Consider the following 20,969-nt stretch of genomic DNA (forward strand, 5'->3'; position numbering starts at 1 on the left):
CAATGTTATAGTAGTAACGTTTTAATTTATGCTGCATTTTTAGGCCCTTTGAATTCTTGTTGTATACAGTGCAAGTATATTTTTCGAGGTGTTAATGAGTATTTGGTCGCAGGATGATCATGTGGTAATGTATATGTTGCATCTTAATGGTAATTCAATATATTTATAGTAAGTTGTTACTTCGAGAATGGTGATCAAATATAGAACCATTGTGAATACACACATGTTAGAAAGAATTCCTTTCTTTTAAACTAGACTACAATTCTATATCTGTTAGCTTAAGTGTGAATACTAGCATTCTAACAATTACATACTGTCCCGCCTATTACAGAAAATGCTATATAGAATTAGCTAACATGTTGAAAACAATATGTATAAGAGAGTGCATGTTTTGTGATAGCTTTTATTAATGAAGACTTGCAAATATTCGAAACACATAAATGTTCATACCTGAATGCTGCACAAATGGTTGAAAAGTCATGCTGCTCAAACCATGAGCTAATAACTAGTGTTAAAAGTGCAAGCAGGGGGGAACATAGTGTTACCCAAAGAAGGTATCCGGCCCACCTGGATTTAACGGGGAAAATAAAATTACACTAAGAAAAAAAATTACCAAAAAATAAGGTTTTTTTTTTAGTGTTTACCTGACAATGAAAAATTTATTAAATTTTTACACCCGTTCCATCTGTATCCGGGTTCAAGTTCCGCCACTAAGTTCAAGATACAAGTGGAACCAACTTTCTAGGATTTAAAAAATGAAAAAGAACATGATCATATATACAGTACGGATGAGTTCTTTCAGCTGTTTCTACATTGTAATACAAAATATTGAAAATATTTTTGTTCTAAAAGTCATTTTAATAAACGGAGGATATCACTACCGCTGAAAAGAGAGAGAATATGAGCCAGTATTTGGATCTTTCACTGCTTTGAAGTTGTCCACGCTCATCCCAAATTTTTCTAAAATGGTGTTCCCCACATCTTTCAACTTCCCTGTACAAACATAATACCCAAAATAATCTTATTTGGAGGAAAACGAAAAACAAAAACATCAAGTAGAGAAAGCAATTTTGACCCATTTAGTTATGGTAATATTTATTTGGGTTGTGTTTAATCTGAAACGGGTCAAAAACGAAATCTAGCCAAAACAAAAATAGGTTGGTTATTAGTCACCAAAGGTCTATTATCAATGCATACTGTTCAAAAGGTATGATTTAATTTTCAATCTAACTTGGAATATTATTTGTGCTTGTTTTTGTATTTGGTGTGTTTGCAGGTAAATACATGAAGAATTGTGGCAGAAGTTTGAGTGTTTTATTTGTGAGGGACCAAATATGACATTAAGCCAAAGTTTCTATATATTGTACAGTAGTCATTTAGGGTTTTTTTTTATCTTTTTCTCTTTTTTGTTTTCTGGCACCCGACTATCATCTAGGGTTTGTCATATTTGGTGTGTGAATGATTATCATCTGTTGGTGATAATTCATTGAGTGATTTTCTGTGTAATTGAAAGCTAGTGCTCTTATTTTTCTGTAATTGTTTGGGCTTTGCCCGGTCACTTTTATTTTTCAGTTTTATTGGAGTATTTTGTGTTGATTCGTTGGTGTTGATCAAATTACTTTGATCTGATTGTTGTTGGATAAATTTCTTCATGGTATCAGAGCGTAGGTGTCTCTGATCTGGTGTTTATTGTGCTGTTCTTCGTGTTTCGATTGTTCTAGGGTTTCGATTCAATCTTCTGGTTGATTGGTGTTCTATTGGGTTCGACAAAGACTGTGGGTGATTTAAGATCTTCGATCAATAAGATCTTCGATCAATAAGATCTGGTGTTTTACTCTAGTTTTCTGATTCAAGGAAATTAGGGTTAGGATTTTGCTACAGTTTGTTAAGATCTGGTGTTTTTGGATCTTGTTCGTGCTTCCGCTAGTTTCTGTTGGTGGCTCTTGATATCTGGAGTGTGGATTGTGTTGGTATAATGTAAACCTACTTGTGTTGTGGCAAGTACCTGACCAGAGAGTTCTTCTTGCTTAAGAAGAATAAACTGCCCTCTGTGTTCACACTTGGACCATAGCCAAGGCCTCTCTTTCTTTATAATTGTGTTTATTTTGTTTTTCTGCATTATTTCATATCTGATTTGTGTAGTAAAAGAATCCAGTGCCCAAATCTTGACCTTGGTTCTTGAAATCAATGGAAACCTGATCAAGCACTGGTATTCTTTTAGGCATCTTTTGCATATCTGATTATTTGTTTTGCATATCTGCTTATTTGTTCTGCATATCTACTTATTTGTTTATTGATTGTTCTGCATATCTGTATTTCTGCTTATCTGATTATTTGCTTCTGCATATTTGTGTATCTGCTTATTTGTTTTCTGTTATAAGTCTTTCACAAGTTTTATCAATTTTTTAAAAAGAAAATGTCTAATACAGAAGATTCTTTTTGTAACTTTGATAAATAAACTTGATTTTGGTGATCCACTTTATCTGCATGCCAGTGATACTTCTGGTACTTCATTGATTTCAATTAAACTTAAAGGAACAGAAAATTATAATGTTTGGAGTAGAGCTTTGATTTTGGCTTTAAATACAAAAAATAAAAAAGGTTTTGTTGATGGAACTTGTGAAAGAGCTACATATGAGGACGATGATGTTCTTGCTCAACAATGGGATAGGTGCAATGCTGTAGTTTTAACATGGATTTTAACTTCTGTTTCTGATGAGTTGTATTTACGACAAATTTTTTCTGATAATGCAGCTGTTGTGTGGCAAGAGTTAAAGGAAACTTATGATAAGATAGATGGCTCTATTACATTTAATCTTCATCATAAAATCAATTCAATTACACAATGACAAAGTAGTTTGTCTGAATATTATCACAAGTTAAATTGTTTATGGAAACAGTTTGATGCCCTCATCAAACTACCAACATGTACATGTAAAGCAAACAAAGAGTTTCAAGATCATAACCAACTAATGAAACTAATGCAATTTCTAATTGGTCTAAATGATGTGTATCAACCAATTAGAAGTAACATTCTGACAAGAGATCCTCTTCCTAATGTTAAGACTGCTTATGCAATCTTATCTAGGGAAGAATCTCATAGAGGAATTGTTACTAATGATGTGTCAAAAGTTGTTCAAACCTCAAATTTCATGGCTAAGGCTAATAATAACAGTAATTCAATCTTCAACTTTTATGGCTATGACAAATAATAATTCTGGTTTTAAAAGAGGACCAAGAGGTCCTAACACTAATTTGCATTGTACAAAGTGAGGTATGATGGGGCATACTATTGAGAGATGTTTTGAAATCATAGGATACCTTCCTCGATAAGACACACTAATATAAAATTCTGGTTCTCTAAGACCAACGCTCGGATACCAACTGAAATGTCCCGTTCTTATTGATTAAAAACGTTCCATATTAATTGATTTCGTTGCAAGGTTTTGGCCTCTATATGAGACGTTTTTCAAAGACTGCATTCATTTTAAAACAAACCATAACCTTTATTTCATCAATAAAGGTTTAAAAAGCTTTACGTAGATTATCAAATAATGATAATCTAAAATATCCTGTTTACACGCGACCATTACATAATGGTTTACAATACAAATATGTCACAACGAAATAAGTTTCTTAAATGCAGTTTTTACACAATATCATACAAGAATGGACTCCAAATCTCGTCCTTATTTAAGTATGCGGCAGCGGAAGCTCTTAATAATCACCTGAGAATAAACATGCTTAAAACGTCAACAAAAATGTTGGTGAGTTATAGGTTTAACCTATATTTATCAAATCATAATAATAGACGACAAGATTTCATATTTCAATACACATCCCATACATAGAGATAAAAATCATTCATATGGTGAACACCTGGTAACCGACATTAACAAGATGCATATATAAGAATATCCCCATCATTCCGGGACACCCTTCGGATATGATATAAATTTCGAAGTACTAAAGCATCCGGTACTTTGGATGGGGTTTGTTAGGCCCAATAGATCTATCTTTAGGATTCGCGTCAATTAGGGTGTATGTTCCCTAATTCTTAGATTACCAGACTTAATAAAAAGGGGCATATTCGATTTTGATAATTCAACCATAGAATGTAGTTTCACGTACTTGTGTCTATTTTGTAAATCATTCATAAAACCTGCATGTATTCTCATCCCAAAAATATTAGATTTTAAAAGTGGGACTATAACTCACTTTCACAGTTTTTTACTTCGTCGGGAAGTAAGACTTGGCCACTGGTCGATTCACGAACCTATAACAAATATGTACATATATATCAAAGTATGATCAAAATATATTTACAACACTTTTAATACATTTTGATGTTTTAAGTTTATTAAGTCAGCTGTCCTCGTTAGTAACCTACAACTAGTTGTCCACAGTTAGATGTACAGAAATAAATCGATATATATTATCTTGAATCAATCCACGACCCAGTGTATACATATCTCAGTATTGATCACAACTCAAACTATATATATTTTGGAATCAACTTAACCCTGTATAGCTAACTCCAACATTCACATATAGAGTGTCTATGGTTGTTCCGAAATATATATAGATGTGTCGACATGATAGGTCGAAACATTGTATACGTGTCTATGGTATCTCAAGATTACATAATATACAATATAAGTTGATTAAGTTATGGTTGGAATAGATTTGTTACCAATTTTCACGTAGCTAAAATGAGTAGTTTTTACCAATTTTGTTTTGCTCGCCATTTCTTCGTTTCTAATCCGTTTTGAGTGATTTAAGTGGCCACGGTTTCGTATTGAACTTGAATTTATGAAACTAAACAGAAACGGTATAGGTTTATAGTCGGAAACACAAGTTACAAGTCGTTTTTGAAAGAGGTAGTCATTTCCGTCGAAAGAACGACATCTTGATGACTGTTTTGAAAAACATACTTTCACTTTGAGTTTAACCATGATTTTTGGATATGGTTTCATGTTCATAAGAAAAATCATTTTCCCAGAAGTATAGATTTTAAATCAAAGTTTTTCATAGTTTTTAATTATCTAAACCAAAACAGCCCCCGGTTGTAACTACGACTGCGTAAATCCGGTTTTATGGTGTTTATCGTGTTTCCGGGTTTTAAATCATTAAGTTAGCATATAATATAGATATAGATCATGTGTATAGTTGATTTTAAAAGTGTAGTTAGATGGATTAACTTTATTTGCGAACAAGTTTAGAATTAACTAAACTATGTTCTAGTGATTACTAGTTTACCACTTCGAATATGATAGCTTTTTATGTATGAATCGAATGATGTTATGAACATCATTACTACCTTAAGTTCCTTGGATAAACCTACTGGAAAAGAGAAAAATGGATCTAGCTTCAACGGATCCTTGGATGGCTCGAAGTTCTTGAAGCAGAATCATGACACGAAAACAAGTTCAGGTAAGATCATCACTTGAAATAAGATTGTTATAGTTATAGAAATTGAACCAAAGTTTGAATATGATTATTACCTTGTATTATAATGATAACCTACTGTAAGAAACAAAGATTTCTTGAGGTTGGATGATCACCTTACAAGATTGGAAGTGAGCTAGCAAACTTGAAAGTATTCTTGATTTTATGTAACTAGAACTTGTAGAATTTATGAAGAACACTTAGAACTTGAAGTTAGAACTTGAGAGAGATCAATTAGATGAAGAAAATTGAAGAATGAAAGTGTTTGTAGGTGTTTTTGGTCGTTGGTGTATGGATTAGATATAAAGGATATGTAATTTTGTTTTCATGTAAATAAGTCATGAATGATTACTCATATTTTTGTAATTTTATGAGATATTTCATGCTAGTTGCCAAATGATGGTTCCCACATGTGTAAGGTGACTCACATGGGCTGCTAAGAGCTGATCATTGGAGTGTATATACCAATAGTACATACATCTAAAAGCTGTGTATTGTACGAGTACGAATACAGGTGCATACGAGTAGAATTGTTGATGAAACTGAACGAGGATGTAATTGTAAGCATTTTTGTTAAGTAGAAGTATTTTGATAAGTGTCTTGAAGTCTTTAAAAAGTGTATGAATACATATTAAAACACTACATGTATATACATTTTAACTGAGTCGTTAAGTCATCGTTAGTCGTTACATGTAAGTGTTGTTTTGAGACCTTTAGGTTAACGATCTTGTTAAATGTTGTTAACCCAAAGTTTATAATATCAAATGAGATTTTAAATTATTATATTATCATGATATTATGATATATTAATATATCTTAATATGATATATACATTTAAATGTCGTTACAACGATAATCGTTACATATATGTCTCGTTTCGAAATCCTTAAGTTAGTAGTCTTGTTTTTACTTATGTAGTTCATTGTTAATACACTTAATGATATATTTAATTATCATATTATCATGTTATATATAATATAACAATGTATTAATATGCTTCATATATATTTAGTAAGATGTGGTTATAACAATAATCGTTATATGTATCGTTTCGAGTTTCATACGTCAATAGTCTCCTTTTTAAGTATATAACTTATTGTTACTATTTTTAATGAGATACTTGATGATCATTATATCATGTAAAACATATATATTTTTTCATTTATGTATCATCATGTCATATACAACTTATAGCGTTCGTGAATCATTGGTCAAACTGGGTAATCAGACGTTTACAAAATTTTCGTTTCAATTAACCAAGTCTTAACAAGTTTGATTGCTTAACATGTTGGAAATATTTAATCATGTAAATATAGTTTTCATTAAACATATAATCATAGAAAGGTTCGTAAAAGTTCAGGTCACTACAGTACCTACCCGTTAAATAAATTTCGTCCCGAAATTTTAAGCGATTAGAGGTGTTGGCTCATCTTCTGGAAATAAGTGCGGGTACTTCTTCCTCATCTGATCTTCTCATTCCCAGGTGAACTCGGGTCCTCTACGAGTATTCCATTGAACCTTAACAATCGGTATCTTGTTTTGTTTAAGTCTCTTAACCTCACGATCCATTATTTCAACGGGTTCTTCAATGAATTGAAGTTCTTCATTGATTTGGATTTCGTCCAACGGAATAGTGAGATCTTCTTTAGTAAAACATTTCTTCAAATTCGAGACGTGGAAAGTGTTATGTATAGCCGCGAGTTTTTGAGGTAACTCAAGTCGGTAAGCTACTGGTCCGACACGATCAATAATCTTGAATGGTCCAATATACCTTGGATTTAATTTCCCTCATTTACCAAATCGAACAACACCTTTCCAAGGTGCAACCTTAAGCATGACCATCTCTCCAATTTCAAATTCTATATCTTTTCTTTTAATGTCTGCGTAGCTCTTTTGTCGACTTTGGGCGGTTTTCAACTGTTGTTGAATTTGGATGATCTTCTCAGTAGTTTCTTGTATTATCTCTGGACCCGTAATCTGTCTATCCCCCACTTCACTCCAACAAATTGGAGACCTGCACTTTCTACCATAAAGTGCTTCAAACGGAGCCATCTCAATGCTTGAATGGTAGCTATTTGTTGTAGGAAAATTCTGCTAACGGTAGATGTCGATCCCAACTGTTTCCAAAATCAATAACACATGCTCGTAGCATGTATTCAAGCGTTTGTATCGTCCTTTCACTCTGCCCATCAGTTTGTGGATAATAGGCAGTACTCATGTCTAGACGAGTTCCTAATGCTTGCTGTAATGTCTCCCAGAATCTTGAAATAAATCTGCCATCCCTATCAGAGATAATAGAGATTGGTATTCCATGTCTGGAGACGACTTCCTTCAAATACAGTCGTGCTAACTTCTCCATCTTGTCATCTTTTCTTATTGGCAGGAAGTGTGCTGATTTGATGAGACGATCAACTATTACCCAAATAGTATCAAAACCACTTGCAGTCCTTGGCAATTTAGTGATGAAATCCATGGTAATGTTTTCCCATTTCTATTTCGGGATTTCGGGTTGTTGAAGTAGACCTGATGTTTTCTGATGCTCCGCTTTGACCTTAAAAGGTTCGGAAAAGTTCGGGTCACTACACTGGGTATAAGAGAAAGCCTTTTAACCAATTTGCTCCTAAATTTGTTGCTAACACTAACAATTCTGTTTCAAATAAGTGTGTTAGTAACAGTGAAAGCTCCAGTTTTCCTTTTTCTGAAGAACAAATTCAAAAGATTATGAGCTTAATTAGTAATGACAAAGAACCTTCAAATGAAGTTAATACTGCTATGGCTGGTGGGTTTTATAACTTCAATACCTACTTTAATGAGAATATTACTAAGTTCTTTTGTTCAAATCTAATAAATAAACCTTTAACACATATTAATAACTGGATTGTTGACTCTGGTGCAAATCAACACATGGTTTGCTCTGAACATAACTTAATTGATAAAGTTTATGTTTCAAAATTTAACATTACTGTTGGTCATCCCAATGGTACTAAGGCCAAAATTCGGAAATTTGGAAAATATCAACTTAATAATTCAATTGTTCTTAATAATGTGTTACTGGTTCCTGAATATTGTGTCAATCTACTGTCTGTTAATAGACTTACAAAAGACAATGATATATTTGTGGGTTTTGATAAAGATAGATGTTATCTTCAGGATTTGAAGGGAAACAAGACATTGGGGATTGGTGATGAAATCAATGGTCTATATTTGTTTAAAAAAGGTGAATATATTGTTAAAAACTCAAATGTTGTTTCAAATGCTGTTTCATTAAGATTATGGCATCACATATTGGGTCACCTTGCAAGTCAAGTTTTAGAGGTTTTGAAATTAAATCTTAATAGAAAAGAAACTGTTAATAATAATCCTTGTGATATTTGTCATAAAGCTAAACAAACAAGGGAACCATTTCCCTTGAGTGAACATAAAGCAAAATCATTTGGAGAATTAATTCATCTTGACTTGTGGGGTCCCTACAAAGTTCAAAGTATAGAAGGTTTTAAATTCTTCCTCACTATTGTTGATGATTTTTCAAGAGCTGTTTGGGTTTATCTTTTAAAATCTAAAGATCAAGTGTTTGATAATCTTGTGCAATTTTATAATTTACTTAAAAATCAGTTTAATGTTTCAATTAAGATCATAAGGTCTGATAATGGAACTGAGTTTTGCAATTCAAATGTTCAAAGTTTCTGTGATTCAAAAGGAATTGTTCATCAAACAACTTGTTCTTATACACCACAACAAAGTGGGATTGTAGAAAGGAAACATAGACATCTTTTAAATGTTGCAAGAAGTCTTATGTTTCATGGGGGGTTACCTCTTATTTTTTGGTCTGAATGTGTATTGACTGCTGTGTATTTGATTAATAAGTTGCCATCTGCTGTTCTAGCTGGAAAGTCCCCATTTGAGTGTGTTTTTGGCTATAAGCCTAGTCTCTCTCACATTAAAGTTTTTGGTTGTTTGTTCTATGCTACTGTTTTAAACATTCATGATAAGTTTAGTATTAGAGCTGAAAAATGTGTTATGATTGGATATTCTTCTGTTAAAAAGGGTTATAAACTTTATAATCTTGATACAAAATTAGTCATGTTTTCAAGGGATGTGAAATTTTATGAAAAAAAATTTCCATTTAAAAAAGATAATGCTTCTAAAACTACTGATCAGCTCTCTGATGTAACTCACTTAAATTTTTTTGATCTTTATTCTGAAAAAGATGTTGTTTTTAAAATTCAAGACTCTAAAAGTCCCAATGATGAAGGGAGAGACACTGAAGTAAGTGATGGCACAGATAATTCTCATGATAGTACTTCAAGTATTGGAACTGAGAGTGATCAAATTGCAACACTTGATGACACTAGTGATATCCCTGAGGGCATAAATCAAAATCTAAATCATACTCAAGTGGGTGAGACTTCAACTGTTAGAAGGTATGATAGAACAGAAATGCTTCCTAAAAGATTTAATGATTATGTGCTTGATGATAAAGTTAAGTATGGGATTAATAGAGTTGTAAATTACTCTTTGCTAAATTCTGAAAATTATTGTTTTGTTTCCAATCTGAATAAAAGTATTGAACCTAATACTTATTCTGAAGCTGTTAAAGATGAAAATTGGATTAATGCTATGAATAAGGAAATATATGCTCTTAACAGAAATAACACTTGGGTTATGGTTGATCTACCCCTGGTAGAAAACCAATTGGTTCTAAATGGGTTTATAAAATTAAATATAAGTCAAATGGAGAAATTGAAAGATATAAAGCAAGGCTTGTGGCTAAAGGGTTTAGCCAAAGAGAAGGATTAGATTATGAAGAAACCTTCTCTCCTGTTGCTAAAATGGTAACAGTTAGATGTTTAATTGCACTTGCAATTGACAAAGGTTGGTTTTACATCAACTTGATGTAAACAATGCTTTTTTGTATGGTGAAATCATTGAGGATGTTTACATGAAACCTCCTGAAGGTTACTTCAATGATGATCCAAAAAAAGTATGCAAATTAATAAAATCTCTCTATGGCTTGAAACAAGCCCCTAGAAAATGGAATGAGAAGTTGACTGCTGTTTTAATTGCTAATGGTTTTAGACAAAGCACTAATGATTATTCATTATACACTAAGTCTGAAAATGGTTTATTTTTAGCAATTTTAGTGTATGTTGATGACATTATCATCACTGGAAATAGTGAACTTGAAATTACACAGTTTAAATCATACTTAAGTTCTAATTTCAAAATAAAAGACTTGGGAAATCTTAAATAGTTTCTAGGAATTGAAGTTCTTCAAACAAAAGATGGTGTGTGTCTTAATCAGAGAAAGTATTGTCTTGAATTACTTCAAGAATTTGGAATGCTTGGATGTAAACCTTTGTCTACACCCATTGAAGCAAATAGTGCTTTAAATAATGAGTGTAGTGACAAAGATAAAAGGATTAAGAATATTACATATTATCAAAAACTTGTGGGAAAGTTAATCTACTTAACTATGACCAGGCCTGATATTGCATATGATGTACATTGCTTAAGTCAATTCATACATTCTCCTTTAGAAAGTCATTTAAAACTTGCTTTTCATGTCTTAAGATATCTTAAGCTCTCACCTGGAAAAGGTGTTTCTATTGTTAAGTCACTTGATTTGAATTTGACTGCATTTGTTGATGCTGACTAGGCTAAAACTGCTTTTCTTAAAAAGTCTGTTAATGGATATTGTATCTTTCTGGGTAATTCTCTTGTCTCATGGGAAAGTAAAAAATAGGATGTTGTTTCTAGATCCTCTGCAGAATCTGAATATAGAGGAATGAGTAATGCCACTTGTGAAATTATGTGGATTTTGAAACTTTTGAAAGATCTGCAAATTAAAACTGATTTACCTGTTTCTTTGTACTATGATAATAAATCTGCAATTCAACTTGCTGCTAATCCAGTTTTTCATGAGAAAACTAAGCATTTGGAAGTAGATGTTCATTTTATCAGAGAGAAGGTAGCTGCTGGTGTTGTGAAAACTATTAAAATTGATTCATGTATTCAAACAGCAGATATCTTCACTAAAGGATTAAGCTCTAAAGTTCATAACTATTTTTGTGACAAGCTTGGGCTTGTAGATTTATTCCAAGATCAGATTGAGGGGGCATGTTCAAAAGGTATGATTTAATTTTCAATCTAACTTGGAATATTATTTGTGCTTGTTTTTGTATTTGGTGTGTTTGCAGGTAAATACATGAAGAATTGTGGCAGAAGTTTGAGTGTTTTATTTGTGAGGGACCAAATATGACATTAAGCCAAAGTTTCTCTCTATATATTGAATAGTAGTCATTTAGGGGTTTTTTTTTTATCTTTTTCTCTTTTTTGTTTTCTGGCACCCGACTATCATCTAGGGTTTGTCATATTTGGTGTGTGAATGATTATCATCTGTTGGTGATAATTCATTGAGTGATTTTCTGTGTAATTGGAAGCTAGTGCTCTTATTTTTCTGTAATTGTTTGGGCTTTGCCTAGTCACTTTTATTTTTCAGTTTTATTGGAATATTTTCTGTTGATTCGTTGGTGTTGATCAAATTACTTTGATCTGATTGTTGTTGGATAAATTTCTTCACATACAACGTGTTTTATCAAAGGTTTAACTTTTTCTATTTTTTTTTTTTTTGTAACCAGCATTAGCAGACTGCTTATAGGAATAAACGAGAAAGTACTTGCAGGTCGACACAAGTACCCCCTGACGTCCTTTTATCAATGTCCATTGTAGTTCAAAGGAACTTAAGTAACTTTATTTGCAAGAATAATCGCTAAGTAAAAGTCTATACACATGCTGTTTATAAATAAGTGTGCAAATCAAAGCAAACAATTATAAACTGATAATGAAGTGTGCAGTAGCACACTTTATACATATTAAAACATTAAGATAACAGTACAATTAATTAAAGCTTACCAATCATCTCTTCCTTCATTTTTTCACGCTTTTCAACTGCCAATGGTTCTAGACGTGTTAGAAATATAGTGTAATTGTGGATTTTAATCTACACTTGTAAATGGGTTTGGAGGTACGGAGTGTACACCCATTAAGTGATAGATTACCCGGACCCAAAAGTGGTTTTCCATTATTTACTATCATGACTTGGTCTACCTGAAATTTGACTAAGTGTTTTCAGTACTAAGTTTTCTTAGTAAGCTGAAATTTGGCTAAGTGTTTTGTGCTGGTTGTTCTGTATTGCTGGTCCTTGTGCTGGTTGTTCTGCATTGCTGGTCCCTGTGCTGGTTATTCTGCGCAGCTGGTCCTTGTGCTGGTTGTTCTGCGTAGCTGGTCCTTTTTGCTGGTTCCTCTGCGCTGCTGGTCCTGTTTGCTGACTTTAGCGCTGCTGGTCCTGTTTGCTGACTTTTGTGCTGCTGGTCCTGTTTGCTAACTTTTGCGCTGCTGGTCCTTTTGCTGACTTTTGCGCTGCTGGTCCTTTTGCTGACTTTTGCGTTGCTGGTCCTTAAGAGGCAGTAGCAAGAAAACACTTAGCACAATTTTGAGTGATTACGGAAGAATTATTCCTGGACCCACTTTTACTTTAATAGTGGAGGGAATAATACTTGTTTATTATAAAGTAATCACTCATGCTTTGATAGTTATAAAATATAATATTTGTTTATTGTAAAAGTAACAAGTTTTACTTTAATGATAGAAGTAATAATATTTGTTTATTGTAAAAGTAATAACTTTTACTTTAATGATGGAAGTGATAATATATGTTTACAGAAATATTTTTCCTGTAACCACTTTGAATATTATAGAAGATACTTTTATTAATCAATCGGCCAATTGATTTTAATAAAAGACTCTTTCATGATTAAGGGTGTATATAAATATATTAACCAATATGCATGAGAAAAAATACAAGTTACGAACATCTAATACTCCTCTGCAAAAGAGTTCTTGTTTACTGCCAATAACAAGAACTAATCTCTGTCTTATCCCAAAGTGATATTCGTGTAACCCAGGCAATAAAGGTTGAATAATTACTTTCGGAAAGTGATACCACTATTCAGTGATTTATCCGGCCTTCGATTATTTTAGCCTACACGAAAATTAAATAAAACCTCCAACAATAGAAAGTAATTATTTGTTATAATCGATGGCGGCTACGATGAAACACATGAAGGCGAATTTCTCCAAACTTGATAAGTTAGAGGGAGTTGATTTTAGGAGATGGCAAAAGAAGATGCACTTCTTTCTGAGCAGCATGAGTGTGGTGTACGTACTCAGCACACCAATTCCTAAAGATCATGGTGATGATGCCACTGTTGAACAAATTCGGAAAAGGTGCAAGTGGGAGAACGATGACTACATCGCTAGAGGTTTAATCCTCAATGGTATGGCTGATTCTCTTTTTGATATTTACCAAAATGTTGAATCTGCTAAAGAAATATGTGACTGTTTAGAAACCAAGTATATGTCTGAGGATGCTTCTAGTAAAAAGTTCCTTGTGAGTAATTTTAATAATTACAAGATGGTCGATTCTAGACCGGTCTTGGAACAATACAATGAGCTCATTCGTATACTTGGTCAATTCACACAACATAAAATGAATATGGATGAGTCTATTAAAGTCTCAAGTATCATTGATAAACTACCTCCATCTTGGAAAGAATTTAAACATTCTTTGAAACATAAGAAGGAGGAGTTAACTCTTGTTGAGTTAGGTAGTCATCTACATATTGAGGAATCCCTCAGGTTGCAGGATAATGACAAGCCAAAGAGCAACGAAGTTGCTGGTACGTCTGTTGTCAATATGGTGGAACATAAAAAGTTCACTAGTAAAAATGACAAAAAGGGCAAACGTAAACATCAAGGTTATAACAAGGCTAATCCGAATAAGAAGTCTAAATTGACTTGTTGGAAGTGTGGTAAAACTGGACACTTGAAAATGGATTGCAAGGTTATATTTGGTAATAATAATGCCAAAGGAACTACCACAAGCGGTTCGGGAAATGGTTTAAACAACCAAAGCTCGAAAGGTCAGAATATGTTTAATAATTCACATAAGAATTATATTTCATATATATCTGAAGCTTATTTTGTGCAGGATGATGATGTTGCGTGGTGGGTTGACTCGGGAGCTACCACCCATGTATGCAAGGATAGATTTTGGTTCAAGACTTACGAGTCCGTGACTGATGGATCAATTCTTCATATGGAAAATGAGTCAACAACTCCTGTTTATGGACGTGGAAGTGTGGATTTATGATTTAGTTCTGGAAAAACTGTTTGTTTGTTTGATGTTTTGCATGTACCACAAATAAGAAAAAATTTAGTTTCCAGTAGTGTGTTAAATTGTTGTGGTTATAAACAAGTGATTGAATCTGATATGTTTGTTTTGTCAAAACATGGTATGTTTGTTGGTTTTGGTTATTTATGTAATCGAATGTTTAGACTTAACATTAATCACTTAAATGTTAATTTTGCTTTTATTTCAACTTCAGTCATAAATAATTCTACACTTTGGCATGCTAGACTAGGACATGTACACTTTAAAAGAATGCAAGATATGTCTAAATATGGTTTAATATCGGCCTTTGATATGAACAATGAAAAGTGTAAAACGTGTATGTTGACAAAAATCACTAAGAAACCATTTCAAAATGTACATCGTGATACTGAAATTTTGGAATTAATACATAGTGATTTGTGTGATTTGCATGCAACTCCTAATTTAGGGAATAAGAAATATTTTGTTACTTTTATTGATGATGCTTCTAGGTTTTGCTATGTTTACTTGTTACATATTAAGGATGAAGCATTAGATAAATTTAAAATATTTAAAATTGAAGTAGAATTGCAACAAAAGGCTTTGATTAAAAGACTTAGAACGGATAGGGGAGGTGAATACGTTGACCAATCGTATTTCCAATCCGTTGGTATTATCCATGAGACCACAGCTCCTTATACTCCACAACAAAATGGTATATCTAAAAGGAAGAATAGGGTCCTTAAGGAAATAGTTAATTCTATGTTATCCTATTCGGGTTTAAGTGAAGGATTTTGGGGGGAAGCTATGTTAACAGCTTTTTATTTGCTTAATAGAGTTCCTAACAAAAGAAACAAGATTACACCTTATGAACTTTGGAATAAAAGGAAACCTAACTTGAATTATCTTCGGGTATGGGGTTGTAGTGTAGTGACCCGAACTTTTCCATGTTTATATATATTAATTGAGATTGATATTTACATGATTAAATGTTTCCAACATGTTAAGCAATCAAACTTGTTAAGACTTGATTAATTGAAATATGTTTCATATAGACAATTGACCACCCAAGTTGACCGGTGATTCAAGAACGTTAAAACTTGTAAAAACTATATGATGGAATATATATATGGATATATATATAGTTAACATGATACTATGATAAGTAAAAATATCATTAAGTATATTAACAATGAACTACATATGTAAAAATAAGACTACTAACTTAATGACTTTTAAACGAGACATATATGTAACGATTATCGTTGTAAAGACATTTAATGTATATATATCATATTAAGATATATTCATACATGATAATATCATGATAATATAATAATTTAAAATCTCATTTGATATTATAAACATTGGGTTAACAACATTTAACAAGATCGTTAACCTAAAGGTTTCAAAACAACACTTACATGTAACGACTAACGATGACTTAACGACTCAGTTAAAATGTATATACATGTAGTGTTTTAATTTGTATTTATACACTTTTGAAAGACTTCAATACACTTATCAAAATACTTCTACTTAATAAAAATGCTTACAATTACATCCTCGTTCAGTTTCATCAACAATTCTACTCGTATGCACCCGTATTCGTACTCGTACAATACACAACTTTTAGATGTATGTACTATTGGTATATACACTCCAATGATCAGCTCTTAGCAGCCCATGTGAGTCACCTAACATATGTGGGAACCATCATTTGGCAACTAGCATGAAATATCTCATAAAATTACAAAAATATGAGTAATCATTCATGACTTATTTACATGAAAACAAAATTACATATCCTTTATATCTAATCCATACACCAATGACCAAAAACACCTACAAACACTTTCATTCTTCAATTTTCTTCATCTAATTGATCTCTCTCAAGTTCTATCTTCAAGTTCTAAGTGTTCTTCATATATTCTACAAGTTCTAGTTACATAAAATCAAGAATACTTTCAAGTTTGCTAGCTCACTTCCAATCTTGTAAGGTGATCATCCAACCTCAAGAAATCTTTGTTTCTTATAGTAGGTTATCATTCTAATACAAGGTAATAATCATATTCAAACTTTGGTTCAATTTCTATAACTATAACAATCTTATTTCAAGTGATGATCTTACTTGAACTTGTTTTCGTGTCATGATTCTGCTTCAAGAACTTCGAGCCATCCAAGGATCCGTTGAAGCTAGATCCATTTTTCTCTTTTCCAGTAGGTTTATCCAAGGAACTTAAGGTAGTAATGATGTTCATAACATCATTCTATTCATACATATAAAGCTATCTTATTCGAAGGTTTAAACTTGTAATCACTAGAACATAGTTTAGTTAATTCTAAACTTGTTCGCAAACAAAAGTTAATCCTTCTAACTTGACTTCTAAAATCAACTAAACACGTGTTCTATATCTATATGATATGCTAACTTAATGATTTAAAACCTGGAAACACGAAAAACACCGTAAAACCGGATTTACGCCGTCGTAGTAACACCGCGGACTGTTTTGGGTTAGTTAATTAAAAACTATGATAAACTTTGATTTAAAAGTTGTTATTCTGAGAAAATGATTGTTATTATGAACATGAAACTATATCCAAAAATTATGGTTAAACTCAAAGTGGAAGTATGTTTTCTAAAATGGTCATCTAGACGTCGTTCTTTCGACTGAAATGACTACCTTTACAAAAACGACTTGTAACTTATTTTTCTGACTATAAACCTATACTTTTTCTGTTTAGATTCATAAAATAGAGTTCAATATGAAACCATAGCAATTTGATTCACTCAAAACGGATTTAAAATGAAGAAGTTATGGGTAAAGCAAGATTGGATAATTTTTCTCATTTTAGCTACGTGAAAATTGGTAACAAATCTATTCCAACCATAACTTAATCAACTTGTATTGTATATTATGTAATCTTGAGATACCATAGACACGTATACAATGTTTCGACCTATCATGTCGACACATCTATATATATTTCGGAACAACCATAGACACTCTATATGTGAATGTTGGAGTTAGCTATACAGGGTTGAGGTTGATTCCAAAATATATATAGTTTGAGTTGTGATCAATACTGAGATACGTATACACTGGGTCGTGGATTGATTCAAGATAATATTTATCAATTTATTTCTGTACATCTAACTGTGAACAACTAGTTGTAGGTTACTAACGAGAACAGCTGACTTAATAAACTTAAAACATCAAAATATATTAAAAGTGTTGTAAATATATTTTGAACATACTTTGATATATATGTATATATTGTTATAGGTTCGTGAATCAACCAGTGGCCAAGTCTTACTTCCCGACGAAGTAAAAATCTGTGAAAGTGAGTTATAGTCCCACTTTTAAAATCTAATATTTTTGGGATGAGAATACATGCAGGTTTTATAAATGATTTACAAAATAGACACAAGTACGTGAAACTACATTCTATGGTTGAATTATCGAAATCGAATATGCCCCTTTTTATTAAGTCTGGTAATCTAAGAATTAGGGAACAGACACCCTAATTGACGCGAATCCTAAAGATAGATCTATTGGGCCTAACAAACCCCATCCAAAGTACCGGATGCTTTAGTACTTCGAAATTTATATCATATCTGAAGGGTGTCCCGGAATGATGGGGATATTCTTATATATGCATCTTGTTAATGTCGGTTACCAGGTGTTCACCATATGAATGATTTTTATCTCTATGTATGGGATGTGTATTGAAATATGAAATCTTGTGGTCTATTATTATGATTTGATATATATAGGTTAAACCTATAACTCACCAATATTTTTGTTGACGTTTTAAGCATGTTTATTCTCAGGTGATTATTAAGAGCTTCCGCTGTCGCATACTTAAATAAGGATGAGATTTGGAGTCCATGCTTGTATGATATTGTGTAAAAACTGCATTCAAGAAACTTATTTTGTTGTAACATATTTGTATCGTAAACCATTATGTAATGGTCGTGTGTAAACAGGATATTTTAGATTATCATTATTTGATAATCTACGTAAAGCTTTTTAAACCTTTATTGATGAAATAAAGGTTATGGTTTGTTTTAAAATGAATGCAGTCTTTGAAAAACGTCTCATATAGAGGTCAAAACCTCGCAACGAAATCAATTAATATGGAACGTTTTAAATCAATAAGAACGGGACATTTCATGTAGGGCGGTCGTAAGACTGCCTGATCCCAAGAAGAAAAGTTTAGGTGAAAGATGTATAGATTGCATATTTGTTGGATATGTTGAACATTCCAAGGCATATAGGTTTTATGTAATAGAGCCTAATGAGTTTGTCTCAATCAATTCTGTGATTGATTCAAGGGATGCAATCTTTGATGAAAATCGATTTTCATCTATACCTAGACCAAAAGATATGATTCCAAGTAACAATGGAATCAATAAGGACTGTAATGATGAAGTCTCTGAAAAGGATGTTAATCAGTCACTCGAGCTTCGAAAAAGCAAAAGAGAAAGGAAACCTAAATCATTTGGACCAGATTTTAAACTATACTTAGTTGAAAGTTTTAGGGATGATGTTTCTACCCAATATTCATATTGCTTCAATGTTGATGATGATCCTAAAACATATGATGAAGCAATGAGGTCTCAGGATGTTGCATTCTGGAAAGAGGCAATTAATGATGAGATGGATTCCATCATGGGCAATAACACTTGGGTGTTAGCTGATTTACCTCATGGTTGCAAACCTTTGGGTTGCAAATGGATCTTCAAAAAGAAGATGAAGGTGGATGGAACTATTGAAAAGTTCAAGGCAAGGTTAGTCATTCAAGGCTTTAGACAAAAGTCTGAAATTGACTATTTTGATACTTATGCTCCTGTGGCACGTATCACTACCATTAGAGTGCTGATTGCTTTGACTACAATTCACAATCTGGTTATTCACCAGATGGATGTGAAGACAGCATTCTTGAATGGTGAATTAGATGAGGAGGTTTATATGAACCAACCTCAGGGTTTTGTCAAGCCAGGAAATGAAGGCAAGGTGTGCAAACTTGTGAAGTCCTTATATGGTTTGAAACAAGCACCTAAGCAATGGCATCAGAAGTTTGATGAAGTGGTTTTATCTAGTGGTTTTAAATTAAACCAAGCAGATAAATGTGTATATAGTAAATTTGATGATTCTGGTAAAGGAGTTACAATTTGTCTATATGTTAATGACATGTTAATCTTTGGAACTGACCAAAGTCAGGTTGATTTAACAAAAGAATTTTTGTCATCAAAATTCTCCATGAAAGATATGGGGGAGACTGACGTTATCCTTGGCATTAGGATCAAACGTGAAAGCAAAGGAATTTCAATTTCTCAATCTCATTATACTGAGAAGGTGTTGAAAAAGTTCAATTGCTTTGAATGTACTCATGTGAGTACCCCTGTGGATCCAAGTCAGAAGCTTATGCCTAATCAAGGTAAAGCTGTATCACAACTTGAGTATTCTCAGGTGATTGACAGTTTGATGTACACCATGACTTGTACAAGGCCGGATATTGCTTTTGCGGTGGGAAAACTAAGTAGATATACTAGTAATCCTAGTACTCATCACTGGCAAGCAATTAGGCGGGTACTGAAGTACTTGAAGAAAACTATGGACTATAGTTTATCTTATAATGGGTTTCCTTCGGTAATAGAAGGATATTCTGATGCGAGTTGGATAACCAATATTGAAGATCATTCTTCAACAAGTGGTTCGATGTTCTTGCTTGGGGGAGGTGCTATTTCATGGGCTTCTAAGAAGCAGACATGTATTACCAACTCAACGATGGAATCTATCACACCCCCAAATAGGGCCTGGGGTATTTGTGACTAATTATATCAAATCACAGTTGTATAAATAAGAACGACTCTACATGAGACGTTTTGTTGAGTTTTGCAGCGGAAGATAAATATGTCTTTAATTGATATGATATGTAATGAAGACTCCAAGCATAGCAAGCAATCATCATCAAAGCAGTAGATATACAGCAGAAGCAATTAAACATGCTTAAAAAGTCAACACGAGGTTGAGTGAGTTCATAGGTTTGTCATAAATAATGATTTCAGTAATAGTGTTAGACCACAAGATTTAGTTTGTAAAGTAGATCTCGCAAGATCCAATAGTTATGCCAGTGCGTGATATTTAGACTAGACGTTGTTTGCCCCGTGACAAGTTGTTCTGTCCTTGTCGTTTAATTTCATTATCAAGTAATACAAAGACTTAGTCAATTGTATCGGGGATGTTACTCCCGATAGGCCTATCCCCAATAATTAAGAATGCCGCAGCAATTAAAAATATCA

At 32.7% G+C, this 20,969-nt stretch overlaps 1 protein-coding gene across 1 annotated transcript in view; it reads right to left on the bottom strand.

Annotated features, from left to right (window-relative positions):
* Positions 1–877: 877 nt before the first annotated feature.
* The window catches only part of LOC139887704 (uncharacterized), a 34,659-nt gene continuing 14,567 nt past the window's right edge, over positions 878–20,969 (bottom strand). Inside the window, exons 6-8 of the mRNA XM_071870767.1 lie at positions 17,595–17,627; positions 12,361–12,408; positions 878–993 (exon numbers count right to left, since the gene is read on the bottom strand). Of these exons, the coding sequence (XP_071726868.1) occupies positions 878–993; positions 12,361–12,408; positions 17,595–17,627 (197 nt within the window). The remainder of the gene's footprint in view (positions 994–12,360; positions 12,409–17,594; positions 17,628–20,969) is intronic.

Source organism: Rutidosis leptorrhynchoides, chromosome 2 (genome assembly GCF_046630445.1).
Source record: "Rutidosis leptorrhynchoides isolate AG116_Rl617_1_P2 chromosome 2, CSIRO_AGI_Rlap_v1, whole genome shotgun sequence".
Classification (NCBI taxonomy): Eukaryota; Viridiplantae; Streptophyta; class Magnoliopsida; order Asterales; family Asteraceae; genus Rutidosis; species Rutidosis leptorrhynchoides.